The sequence below is a fragment of the Zeugodacus cucurbitae genome, chromosome 6, assembly GCF_028554725.1.
Source record: "Zeugodacus cucurbitae isolate PBARC_wt_2022May chromosome 6, idZeuCucr1.2, whole genome shotgun sequence".
Classification (NCBI taxonomy): domain Eukaryota; kingdom Metazoa; phylum Arthropoda; class Insecta; order Diptera; family Tephritidae; genus Zeugodacus; species Zeugodacus cucurbitae.
In genome coordinates this window covers 65,675,759-65,689,952 of record NC_071671.1, presented here as the reverse complement: position 1 = coordinate 65,689,952, position 14,194 = coordinate 65,675,759, and the positions used below count along the sequence as shown (strand labels likewise).

The following is a 14,194-nucleotide window of genomic DNA, read 5'->3' as shown; positions in this document are numbered from 1 at the left end:
AACTTTAAAAGATATTAAAACCAACAACGCTCTCAACTAATATGTATGTATAAAGAAAGATTAATTGTATTTATGAATTAAACGCCGATAAGGGTAAACCAGTTAAAAAGAAAGTAAACTGCTAGTAACAAATTATTATATAAACTTTAAATGAAATCAAACATTTTTGTAACGTTGCAACTGAGTATATCTATATTTAGGCATATATCATAAAATATATAATTTATGAAAAAATATCTAAAGTAAAACCCAAAATGGCAAGTTGGACCTGCTTAGAAGAGGCATACGAGCTGTAACACACACTATTCGTTATATATGTGTTATAGCAATGATAACGAAATTAATAGAATAAGTCATTGAGTGTTAAAGTTAATGCAAGGCAAAGGAAGTGTTCTAAATAATAAATGTTAAAAGATAAATACGAAATAAAATATAAAGTGTTTAATTTCTAAAGGATCTAAGTAATGTACCTAGAATTTTATGCGATCAAGAACTTGCAACTCGTTAGAATTTCTCCAAATTTCTTGTCGAATATTTTCGATCGCTATAACATAAACAACAAAATATTGTATTATATGGTATACAAATATTGACCTTTGACCCAGTGACACTATACTTCATTGAGTGTAATAATTTAGGTATTTTTTTTTTTATTTATGCGAACGCAATAGTTGTCAAGTGGTGAGTAAAGTAATGAGGAAACGCTATTTTATAAATGAGTTTGTGAAATTATTCTATTATACCAGTCTGCTCAATTTATACCAGTTTCGTTGAGTATTGAAGAAAACTGTGTTTTCTAAATTACTTCATGAACTTATTTTATTATACCAATCTGTTAAAATTATATCAGTTGAGTTGAGTAATGAAGAAAACTGTATTTTCTACAAAAGTTAGTGATGCTGTCTTTATACCAGTTATTTCTTAAATTAATTTGTGAATTTATTTCTTTAAACCAGTCTGCTCAATTTATACCAGTTTCGTTGAGTATTATTTAATTTATTTCTTTAAACCAGTCTGCTCAATTTATACCAGTTTCGTTGAGTATTGAAGAAAACTGCGTTTTCAAAATTACTTTATGAACTTATTTGATTATACCAGTATGTTTATACCAGTTCCTTCTTCGTCACAATTTTCTCCAAAGCTTCGCAAATCGAAAACAGTCATATGTATGTACGTCTATGATCAAACACCTTATTCCTTTACCATTTTTTTTTTCTCTAAAGATGTATACATGTGAAGTCTATTTTTAGGTGTCTGCATGAAAGTAAATTCGTATATTTTCGCAATTTTGCAATGCTCAAAATATATCAATCAAACTTGCGAAATAAATTTAAACAATTGTAAACTTGCTGATGGAAATATCAAATACATATGTACAATATATGGCTGTATATACCCAGCAGTGAATACAACTAGTTATGAACTACTTTAGAACTAGTATGAAACGCAAAACAACTTTTTAGAAGTCTTTTGCATACAAAAAATTACTATCTAAATTCATCGACTGCGAAATGTCAATTAAAAAATTTCATTCAGATATAAACTGGTCTCAAACTACTTCTAAACTGGCAGAAAACTCTTGAATTGGCAATAGAAGTAAATTTTCAAACAAATTACCTTCCATAACTCGAAGTTTTTTTTTTGTGTATTATGGTCATTCGAGCTAGGGAAGTTCATCTGTAATTATATTTTTCATAACTGGAAAATTCGTATTTTGGACTTTATTCATATTTTATATGGATATAATTGCGATTAGCCGAGGTAATATTTTTCTCTTTCCGAACAAATTTCTGCAAAAGGTAGGTTAAAGACTGATGCTTTTTTGACTAGTGCAATTTTAGTGAGGAAAATCTAGTCTCTGATAATCTAATATAGGTTTCTAATCTATATTATTGTATGTAGGTGTATGTGTATTAGTAAACAAATATAGTACCTAATGCGATTAAAAACTTGATGAATAACCGATTGCAATTTTAAATCTTTTCGCCTTTAATTTAAAAATGTTGTATAAATAGAAATTGATTGTGATTCAAATTAAGTTGAAAAGCGTGAAGATGATTAAAATAAACAAACACTGATTATCGCAACAAAAGTTTTTCCCATTTTCTTACATGTAGTTATATATTAATGTTTGAAGAATCGTGACAGTGATGGCAAACAAATAAGGACAGCTGGCGTTGAATGTAAAATGTATAAAAATTGTGGTTGCTTAAAATAAAGATAAAAATGTGGAATTTCATGTAAAAATATATTAAATAAAAAACAGTTAATTTTTGTATAGATATTTATTTATATTTTTATTATTAATTTGTAACTGTGTATAGTCTTCAACAGTATTTAGTCTTTAAAATCATACAAATATACTTCTGTCAAAAGAACACACGTTAATAAACGCATAGAATTGCATCAGATGTCTTAATCCAATGCGGTGAATTTGAAAAAGTTGACGCCTGTAACGGAAAAAGGAAAATTTTTGTTAAAAAACATGTTTTGAATTTTTTTTTTAAATATTAATATGCAAATTATAAATATTTTTTTTAATATTCATCTCCAAATTGAAAATATAAAATTTTCGAAAATAAAAAAATTTTCGAAAATAAAAATTATTCTTTGAATTAGTACACTTTTTAGTCTACTTACCATTTGGAATGATGCGCGTATTGAAAATATGCGCTTGCTTGATCACACCCAATTTTTGTGTTTTTTCGAAGAGATTCTGAAAATATTTAAAAATTCAATAAAATGTTGATATACAATTTTTTTGATTTTTTTGTTTAACGAAAAATTAAGTTTTGAAGAAGCTACATATAATTAAATATCATGTAATTACAGCTATTTTTTTTTTTCAGTTTTATCAATCAATACTCACAACAACATCATAGCCGCGTTGGCTGTGCAAGCCCATCTCTTTTAAGTTGAAGCTAATGGGATAAGGAGCGCCATCGGTGCGGCGATTTACAAAGGCCACAGCATAAGAATATTCACTGCACAAAAAAGTTAAAATAAATTTAAGATTTAAAAAATATTTTTTCGCAAAAAAAAATTACCCATCAGAATTTCTTGGTGTAATGGGACGCGTCCAGACTTCGACATTCTTTTGTATCAACACACGGCGACCTTGAATACCCAAAGGATCCTGATTCACAGCAATGATTTCACTAAACAAAAAAAAATATTTATAGAAATGTAAAAAAATATTTTTAAATTATTCCACACACCGATTTTGCAAGATCGCCTTAATTTCGGGACGCACTGTAGCCAAGTCGTTCGACATGATCAACGGCGCGGCCAATATGGCCCACACAGCCATTTGCAATTTGCTCTGATCGTAACTCAAGCCATAATTGCCGAGAATCAACTGTAAATTATGAGAAAACATATGATTGAAGAATGATTGCCAGGCGCTATATAAACACAACACACCATATCGGGATCGTTCCAATGTCCAGGTCCACCATGTGGCTGTATGCGATCTTGATTTTTCGAAAAGTAATCCATAATCTTTGCAACCGACTCAAATGAGTCGTCAATGTCATCGTAATTGCGCCACAAATTGCAATGTTGCTTCAGCGCTTCATAGTCGGGCTAAAGTGCCAAAAAGAAGATATTATAATAAATAATATTTAAATAAAACTCACAACATTAACTTACGATTTTGCCCTCATATTCCTGATAGACCGGCCAACTGCACGAATACACCATTGGGCGTCCAGTTTTATTGAGTAAACGACCAAATTCTGGGTAACCCGCATCCATAGTGGTGGTATCAGCGTAGCAACCATCCAATTTCACATAATCCACATCCCAATCGGCGAAGGTCTGCGCATCCAATGCCATGTGATTGATCACACCCGGATAGCCGGCGCAGGTGTGTGTGCCATAATCCTGATACAAGCCGAATTTCAAGCCAGCTTCGTGAATCTGAACAATAGGGAACATTTGTTTGATAATTTATAAGTGTTACATGAGGGCTTGGAATATAAGTTATCACTTACGTAGTCAGCCAAGTGATTGAGTCCACTGGGGAAGCGATATCTGTCTTCTACAAGTTTATTTGTCGCATTATCGCGGTTCTTCTCCAACCAACAATCATCGATGATCACATACTCGTAGCCAGCAGCGGCATATCCCTCCGACACCAATAAATCGGTGGTTCGTTTGAATAGGTTCTCACTGGAAAATGGAAACATGGAGATAATATTTAAAGGGTTTGAATGAATTAAAATGAAAAATAACTTATCCAATTAGCATTTGAATAATTTTTTTATATCATGCACGTTTTTACCATTTTGAGCCAACCCTAGTATGAATATGAGGTGCGTTCAATAACTAACGGGAATTTTCATTTTTTGAAAAAAAAAAAATTGTTCATTCAGCATGTTTGGCGAATATCAAACAACAGTATTTACAGTATTATTTTTGGCGAAGAATCAACGAACGAAAATCGTCATGCTCATAAAAACATGTCTAACCTTAGCAGTTGCAATAGACCAAGTCAATAATGAATACAGCAGAAAAGTATATCGCACATCGTGGTATGTAAATGAACATAATGAAAAAAATAACAGTTAGGCTCCACAAAACCGTTAAATTTATAATTTTAAAATTCCCGTTATTTTTTTAACTAGGTGGTGTGAACTAGACGCTCTATAAATACAGTTTAATTAAAGGAAAATTTGCTGACAACCACGTCCACCTAACTCATATATAATGCAGATATTTTGAACGGTACAACCATATTCTCAAATACCTAATATGTATTTACTCGCTGATGATCAGGTTAAATTTATTGCACTTATAGGTACTAGATATCCTTCAATAATTAAAATGTCTTATCAAACTTGTGTTTGGTTACTAATTATAACGGGGTTGTGTATCCAAAATGAAATAAATCGGTTCAGATTTATCTACTTAAAATTGGATATCTCGGAGTATACGTATTTTGCCTTCAATATAAAATAAACTGGTACCGGAAATGGATGTAATCGGTATATAAATGCCGAAAATGCAATAAGGAATACAGTGGAACTTCTAAATATAACTCGAAGATCTCCATAACTCGAATTGGCAATAACGTTTAGAAATCAAATTTCATACAAATTTCCTTCTATATAACTCCAACTCCCTTAACTCGAAGTTCTCCATAACTCGAACTCTTAAATTGGCAATAGAAGCCAAATTTCATACAAATTTCTTTCCATAAATCGAACTTTTCGACCCGGGCATAATACAAAATTTATAATTTTTCTATAGAGGTAGAATTTTAAAAGAGTCCCGATCGTATGGAGGCGAAAAAAATATGATATTACTCTAATGGATTTCATAAATTATGTAACAAAGGCAAGGGATACCGACGTCAAGAGCCAAAGAATAGCAAATTACAACAAACAAAGTTAAAGAATACATGTTTTAACGTATGAACATAAAACTCTATGCGATATACATAAATAAAACTGTGAATAAATCTATATTTTCCAGCTTTTTGAAAAATTGTATGTTTTAATGAAAATTCTATAACTCGAAGTCTCTCTAACTCGAAGGTTTTTTGTGGATTATGTTGATTCGAGTTAGAGAAGTTCCACTGTACTAATTTCCGAGGTTGCATTTCTTTCAGAATTAATATGGGATATGTTTCACATTGCTTAATTTTTCCATTTACGAAAGTATTTAATTTTCGGTACCGCACGAAACTGATTGCTCCTTACACACTTTTATTTTTTATTCCTTTTTAAATTTTTTTTTATAAAAACCTCAAAATCTTCACTAATTTTATAAACAACGCCTTGTGTGCTAATCATTCGACTTGAAGTTGGCTTCAGCAATTTTTTCTTCAAACTGCTTAAAAAAATTATCGCGAACCAAAAACAAGTTTAATATTATTATTATTGTGCAAATTATTTTCATATTTTGACAGCGATAAAGTTCAATAACCAGTAGAGCAATTGCTTTGCACTGAACTTGGATTGAAGCGGCACTTTGCAGCGTATCTAGCGCATACACGAGCACGCTTACACACACTTATACACACCTTATGCACTCATTTGGATACTTCTGACAATCGGTAATGCAGCGGAAGCGCTCCCAATGCATCCAACCCATGGGTGGGGTCCGCGCCAAACCATTTTCCAACGCCTGCGTGGCCTGATAGGACGCCAACAACAGCAAAAGGATGTTGTAGAACATTACGGCGAACTGTTTCGAACACAAATTTTGTACAAAAACTTGACACTCGCAGGAGCTTGGCTTCGCTTGTGATACACACTTTTACTTTTCCTAGTTATATTATGTACGTATGTTTGTATGTCGCGCACCTTCTACTGACTTTTGCGCCGCGTTAGTGTGCGCAGTCCACTTGCACTCTTTGTAAGCGGTGAACAATTAATGATGTCTCCTGTTGATGGGTGTAAGCAATTTATATATGCTTTTCAATTACTAGATAAGTAGGGCTTCACTGTTGTTGTTATTGTTTTTCTCCACTTTTATTTTAATTTTTTTTCTTTCTTTGTCTACGCAATAGGTGGTGGTCGTGGTGGTGCTGATGGTGGTTGGGGGGCCTTAGTAGCCTGCCACTAAATGCTCGCACAATATCAGAAGAGCCAAGAGCTGCGCTCCAATTCTAATGTCACACTAAAATTAAAAAAAAAAACAGAAGCAAACAGCTGCGTTGGTGGCGGCGGCAGCTACATACGAAAGTGCCAACTACACTAAGTAGCGTGTGCACAACAACAACAACAACAAATAGCCACTCAATGTGGACGCGACGACCGTTAAACAGCTACTACTCGTCAATGTGAGCACAGTCTTATCAGTTTAAGTTGAGATTCCGACTTGAAGTTCAACGTTATACTGCTCTTGTTTGGCACTTGTTGTTCTCCAGCACCTCCTTTCTTTATTTTTGCTGCTATTTCATGCGATTGTCGTCGTCGTCGTCGTTTGCTTTTACTAATTTGCTGATTTGTACCGTTTTAAAGTGCTCCTCCACTTTTTTTCAATTAAAAATTGTACAATGTACGTACATATATGTATGTATATATATGTATATATGTATGTATGTATATATGTGTATATGTATGTATGTATGTGTGCATCCACTTTATGTGTAAATATTTACATATGCACAAAAATTGCTCTCCAATTGCGCGCACTCAAGCGATAACGTTAGGAGTCCGTCCGCAGCAGGCGAAGACGACGGAATTCGAAAGTAATGAACGACAACAACAAAAAAGTGAACGCAGCACGTTCAAGCCGGGATGTCTGCGGTGCGATAAATGATAAGCAAGCGTACATACATACAAACATACTCAAAACGTTGTTCGCCTTTAAAGCCTTGCTAAGGGTCAGCCCGCCCCACCAATTTAGGGCTAAGTCAGCAGTATCGGCGATTATCCAAATGACTTTGTAGCGCGTTGAGGGTCGGCCGCCGCTTTGTCAATAATCACAAGCGAACTGGTAGCTGTGTATGTAGATATGTATGTCTTACGAGTTTTGCTATTGCACCTTGTGGTTGCTTGTTGTTATTGTTTGCTAGTTTTATTGCACTTTTTGGCCATTGCAGCTCGAGCCTGTTTTTGTGTGGTAATAATGATTTTTTTTTTGTTTTTGTTGTTTTTCTTTTAATTGTACTAACTAAGTATTTTCTGGCCACTGGCACCCGCACTTTCGTCAATTCTCGTCGAAAAACTTATCGCAAATCCAAATGCAAATGTGTGTTTACCCGCAGCGTTAGAGCGAAATGAAGTGCTTAGACCCCCTATCCGTACGATGACTGGCTGAGGAAATGCGGTGCCATAAAGACAGCAGTAACTGGTGCGCTGCAATGGCAATTGTTTGCTGTTCAGTTTACTCGTACGTACTCTTGCCTTTTCGTTTTAATGTTTGTGGTATTTTTTGCCTTCTTGTTGTTGTTGTTGTTTTGAATTTACTTTATATTTGTTTTTGGTTTTTTTTTTGTAATTGCACGATGATCACAATTGCTGATCTGTCAGGTTATACTGGTTTAGCGAGTGCTGATGGACGAAATCGGTAAATTTGCATTTTTAATTTTATTTAACGGTACATGCTATTATTTTGACGTATAGAACATAAATAAAGAAGGGCAAATGGGTATACACTTACATACATACATATGTACACATTCTTGCATGCATCGGATTGTAAGTATGCAACTAAAAATAAATGCATATAAGTATGTAAGTATGTATGTCTGTATGTCCGTATGTCTGTATGTCTGTGTGTTGGTAATTTGAAGCTGTAAGTTTTGTAGGTGGCTTTGTATGTCGTTGATAGCTTGCCGTTTTGTATGCTAATTCGCAAAGTGACAGTTTAACAAATCAATTTAAATTTATTTAACTACCGCGATGTGCTTTCAATGAATTAAGTTGTTTGAATTAAATGCCAATATAAGCTTAAGCTAATTCCGTAATGGTAATTAAGTAGATGCTTAAAAATTATATGTTTGTTATTTTGACGTAAGAAGCTTGTTGATAATTAAAATAAATTAAAAAGTTTAAATAAAAGCAGTGAATTATACAAATTTTTTAAAAAATTAAATTTCTTAAATTTCTAATATTTCTTCTAAAACTTTTTAGAGGAAACATACAAATATAAAATAATGCAAAATTATTTTATAAGTATAGTTTTAGAACTAATTATACATTTGAAATTTTAGATTTTTAACAGTTTCGACTTCATAAAAAAGTAAATTATAAAAGAACTAATTTTAAATAAATAATAATATAATTTTAACAAAAGAAGTCTAACCAAGAATATAAAAAATAGATCTATATATGGTAAAAGTATAAACATTTTTCTAAATATATAAACAAATACTATTAAAATTTAAAAATATAAACAAATTTAATAATTCTATAAGACATTTTGTTGTATATTATTTTAAAAATAATTATGTAATAACCTTCTAATAAACTTATTACATGCCGCCCATCACAATAAACAATAGCAGTTCGTTAACTACATTCAATAATTGCTGATCGTGTTTATTTGCGTGCGCTATATATTTGCGCAATATTGACTTTTTGCAATCTATTGCAGAGGCATTTGGCTTTTATGTTGCCGCTGCATTTGCAAAATGATCGAATTGTTGATGCAACATCAAGAATATACTTACATGCACTTGTTGCATGCATGTATGTAAGCAAATGGCAAATTAGTGTCGCATATTGAGGTTATGTACATACACTTAACATAAAGTGCAATTTGAATTGCGGAATTTCAATCATTTACTGTAATAGTATTTCCATTGCATATCGGTCAGTCAGTTAAATGAAAGAGAAGATAAAAATATTTATATTGAACATAAAAGGAATGGGCGTACATAGATATATATTGATATAATCGTACTCACGACACTTCAAACAATGCTAAGCGGCAGATTTACATTACAATAGAGCGCTTAGAGTATTCGTGAAATATTCCATAGCACTGCTCATTCTATTGAGTATAGCATTTCTTACAATTCAGGGGACAGGGAAACATATATATACACACATACCTGAGGCAATGTGCATATATGCAATACACCATAATTAACAATTTAGGTTTTTAGGTTTCTTCGCTGAATTAGTATATTTGATTTGTTTTTGAAGCTGTTGAAACCCGTTTTATATTAGAAATCTTAAGAGAACTTTTAAAATTCGATGTTGCATAAAACGAGCTTATAAACGGTCACTAATCTGAAAAATAACTCAAAATTAGTTCAACGCTCTAAGCGCTTACAATTGATCCAGCATATGAAAACAATCTTTTTGCTGCTTACCTCATCGGAAATATTTCAATGTTCTAGTAGTCTTACACCATATATTTTTATTTATTAAATTAATTTTTATTTAATAAATATTATACAAGCTTTCCTTGTCTATATCCGCTGTCCTTACAATATTATATTTCACAATGACATTTCCTTTTACTGCCTTGGCGCCATTATTGTACCCAGTTCTCAAACCTTTCACTACAGTGCATAACAAACTGTTAAATGTCAAATTATCAACGAAATTTCCCTAATGAATGTTATCACGTGAATTTTTTTCAATTCCTTTTTACGCTCGCACTAATTCCGTTTCACACGCACATTCGTTGTGTTGAATTTCTTCACAGTCTGTCTTCTCGCCGTCGCTGTGGCCGTCGTGTAGTTGCCGTCGTCGTTCGTTGTCGATTGATTTTTGGGCAATAGAAAATTGTAAGTGAAAAGTTTCCAACGCAATTGCAAATTCTTTGCACCATCGAATCGCACAAATTTTCGGCTAGTTTTGCAAAATTCCGTTGCAGTTAAAGTGAGGTTTCGCAGCTCCGCATAAAAGAAACACAAAAAAAATGTAAGTGCCCCGTGCCAAAGTCAGATGAGTGTGTGAGTGTGGAATGAAAAAAAAGTGGGGAGCAACAAATGTTTGTGGAATAGCATATATTCAATGGTTTTGCCTTTTGGTGGGCTACTTGAAAATCAGCCGTAAATTCATGGCTATGCAATGTAATAACGCAATCAAGGCGTAATTATGTCGAAACGTGTAATGCAAAGCGAATAAAGTGTATGAATGCATTTGCGACATTGTATTGAAGGTTAAAACATGTCTTTTTGGGTGGTCACATAAAGCTTGTAGAAAAACTGGCAGGATCATGTGTGCATCCACCGCAAGTGCTTTTGGGTGATTTGTGGGTGTACAGTCTGACGGCAAATGTTTGGCAAATGCATTTTATGCATAGAAATGCACAAACATATTGCTTAGTTTGCTTAAAAATCATTTGAAAAAGTGAATTTTCATGATTGTGCGAACCCGTGAGCGAAAAATTTATCGATCCAAAGCTGTCATGTGACTGTCATCAAACAGCTGACACCACATCGCGCTGCCATGGTGAATATTGCATTTCCAAGCGCAGCGCTGCTGCGAAATGTCAAAAAATCTAATTGGAGCTGTGGTGGATTCTCTTTGTATTTGTTTTGATTTCGTTTTCGACCTGCCACCCCAAATTTGACAAACTTGTAAATTTCTTATTTGATTTTTTTTGTTCTTTTTGAATTGCAACTAGCATTAAATGAAGTAGTACTATGTAGTTAATGAATTCGAAAACAAATGAGTGCTTATTGTCAGCTTGTAACAATTTGGAAGCGTTGCAAAGCTTTTAAAACTTATTTCCTTTATAACTGCGGATTTAATACGCTCACGTGCCTGTTTTGATAAAAAATTGCTGTCAATTGGAGCAGTGAGTTGTGACATCATTTCATTTTTAATCCTCAACAGCTATGCGCCATATGAAAGTACTCCTACATTTTAAGGTGTAACTCAGGACACACGAAATTTGGCATGTCGCAATAATTTGCAAATTTCCTTTGCACCGGAAACGCGTGGCATTGACACACATTTGACCTGCCTCATTTTCCAATTTCACGCACAATTTTCTTTTTATTTTTAATTTAGGCAGGTTTCGTGTAAAATGAAAATAACAAAAAGCCGGCACGTAACACCATACCATTGTCTGCATTTCGTGTTTTAAACCACCGCAATGGCATGTCAGGCAATGACCAGATATTGGACGCGCCTAAAATCAAACAAACAATTTCTTTAATTGTAAGGCCACTATCATTTGGAGTTATAGTGGTAGTACAGACACATTCAGTCTTTTGTTTCAGTTTTAAAATCTCATTTCCTAGTTTTAATTTTTTATTACATTTTATGAACTCACGCTTGGCATGTGATTGCGTGCTGGTAATTAAGGTAGAATTTTAGTTGGAATTGCCAGCGTCATTATAATTGTAATGTCGGTGAGGCGCTTACATAACATAATTTTGTTTTTGTTTGTATAATATAATTCTAGGTGTATTAATTTATACAGTCCTTGGTACACTAGCATAAATTTTGTAACCTTAATTAGTGTATACGAATAATTTCTTTATTTGCAATTTAATTTTGTGATTTTTATACTTTCTATTTATTATATTATTGCTGTTATCCTAAATTACTTGAACAACAAAGTAATATAAAGCAAATGATATATGTAAATTTAGTTAAATGTGTGTGTACATAAATTATTATATGCTATGCTATGCTATCGTACAATGAATGCGCTCTTTTCAAGCATTCTGCGGCACGTGGAGCAATGCTTGATGAATTCCTATTTTTTATCATGCCCAATCAGCACACATGCCTCATGTAGACATCACGTATTTAATTGAAAAAAATTATGTCCTTCAAGCACACACACATGTGTGTTAATATGTAAATAACGACTGCGTGCCACGAAACATTGAAACGTATTGTTTTATGCCACAATCACGCAGCGTTTAAAAGCCATATTGACTGCTAGGAAACAATGTCCTTTTTTTCCTGAATGTAAACATTAGTCCTTTTTATTGATATACTGCACTGATAGCCGGTAATTATATGCCATTTTACTAGTAATTGTCGCGTGTATTTGGTTGTGTGTGTGTGTAATTTGTTAAAGTAGAAAATTGTTAGTAATATATATTTTTCTAACTATGAAAATTATAGGTACCCAATGAATTACTTAGCGTGTATATTTACACTAACAAATTGAACTGATTGGTTATAGATATTAGAAATAATTCTTTATTACAATAATATAGTACACGTGAATAAATATAAATTTTCAACCAACAGTGAATTTCGTTTTTTTGGTCTATATTTATTTACAAAAAACAATAAACTACATTGACCATGAAAAAGTAAAAGTATGGCTGCTTACTCTATCTACTGCCATCTCAACATGTGTTTTTATTCACTTGTGTCATTTCCTATAAAGCGTGCACCTAATCTACACAATGGTCAACTTTCTGTTTATCATGCTGCCACTGAATGGGTAGTTCAAAAACACTTCTAATATACATATATATTTCTTATATACAAATGTACACACTTTAATGGTAGACAGTTTTAAATGAAGCATTTTAAACTTTCAGCAGCACTTTCGCTTGTGCGCTCAATTAATTTTAAAAACAAAAAAACATATATTCAATTGTTGTTGTTACTCTTTGCAGACATATGGCAGGCCACCCACTGCCGGTGACAGTGGTGGGAAGCGCACTGTGGAGACATAAAACCATATAAAATGCACGAATGGCATTCAATAGGAACATTATTATTAATTAATTAGCAAGCAGCACACCCGTTGAGTCAGCACTTGGGGTGTACAACGAACTACCCTACGGCAAAGCAAACCATAAACTTACGTTATTGCAATGCGCGCCACATATACATGTGTATTAAAATACTTCTGTGTGTGTTTGTGTGGTTAAGCCAACAGTGCCAACAAACTTTGCTATTGCCACCACAATGTGGGGGTTGTGGTAGCAACATCGCCAACGCCAACGTAACATTGTTGTTGCTCTTGCTCTATCGCGCTTTTTTTTGCTTTTTTTTTTGCTCTTTATTCACTCACCCAGCTATGAATCTTTAGCAGCATTACCGTCATTATCAACGCATTCGTCAGCATTGGCGACGCCAGCCAGCCAGCTAGCCAAATAACGCCGCCACCGCACACCGCTTTGTCGCCTCACATGCGAGGTTAGTCAAGTGTGAGCGTTCTTTCGTTTGCGCAAAATTTCGCCGTGACGCCGATGACGACGCGCACATTTGCTGTTTTCCCTTTTCAACTATCGCTGCCTGCTTTTGCTAATCATATTTACTTGCCAATAGCTTACCATAGAGCTGCACGCCATACGGTTGGACGGCAAGCGGCAAGTAGCAGTTAAACAGCAAAAACCACCACCGACCCACCCACCGGTTCAGACGTCGTTTGGTGCGCTGCACTTAGTCTCGTTGGCGCCAGCATGCTTTGGAGTTGTTTATATTTTTCCCCCCGTTTTTTTTTTCTTTTCTGGCTGTTTTTGTGTCTCTTTATTATTTTTTTGTTATTGTTTCCTATAAAGCACTTCGAAACTATTTTTATTTTCGGTGTTCACTTAGCGCTTCAACGAATTCGGTTGCCTTGACGTTTGCACTCCGCGCCGCGGTCGGTATATTGGCAGGAAGCATATGTCAGATTGTCCAACCGTGGCGTTGTTTGATACATGCGCTGGCAGTTGAGAGAGACGCCTCCGAGCAATTTGCTGCACTTCGTCATACCAAATATGAATATACATATCCATATAGGAATATAGTTATGTATATATATATATGTGCTTGTATAGCAGTAAATATAATTGTTATCTGTTGTGCAGGTGGCA

At 33.9% G+C, this 14,194-nt stretch overlaps 2 protein-coding genes across 3 annotated transcripts in view; one reads left to right on the top strand and one right to left on the bottom strand.

Annotated features, from left to right (window-relative positions):
- Window positions 1-2,266: 2,266 nt before the first annotated feature.
- LOC105211667 (alpha-N-acetylgalactosaminidase) lies at window positions 2,267-7,813 on the bottom strand. Its single transcript, XM_011183219.3, has 9 exons — window positions 6,029-7,813; window positions 3,996-4,173; window positions 3,652-3,921; window positions 3,424-3,585; window positions 3,219-3,358; window positions 3,048-3,158; window positions 2,870-2,984; window positions 2,641-2,716; window positions 2,267-2,450 (listed from the first exon to the last, which is right to left on the bottom strand). The coding sequence occupies exons 1-9, from the start codon at window positions 6,181-6,183 to the stop codon at window positions 2,416-2,418; spliced, it is 1,242 nt and encodes a 413-aa protein (XP_011181521.2). The 5' UTR covers window positions 6,184-7,813; the 3' UTR covers window positions 2,267-2,415.
- A 2,233-nt stretch (window positions 7,814-10,046) lies between these two features.
- LOC105211663 (V-type proton ATPase subunit C) overlaps window positions 10,047-14,194 on the top strand; it is a 29,268-nt gene continuing 25,120 nt past the window's right edge. Inside the window, exon 1 of one of the 2 annotated variants that reach the window (XM_054235110.1) lies at window positions 10,047-10,195. The gene's annotated coding sequence lies outside the window, so the exon portion shown is untranslated. Of the gene's footprint in view, window positions 10,332-14,194 lie in introns of both variants that reach the window. The other variant, XM_011183210.3, reaches the window with a different exon arrangement.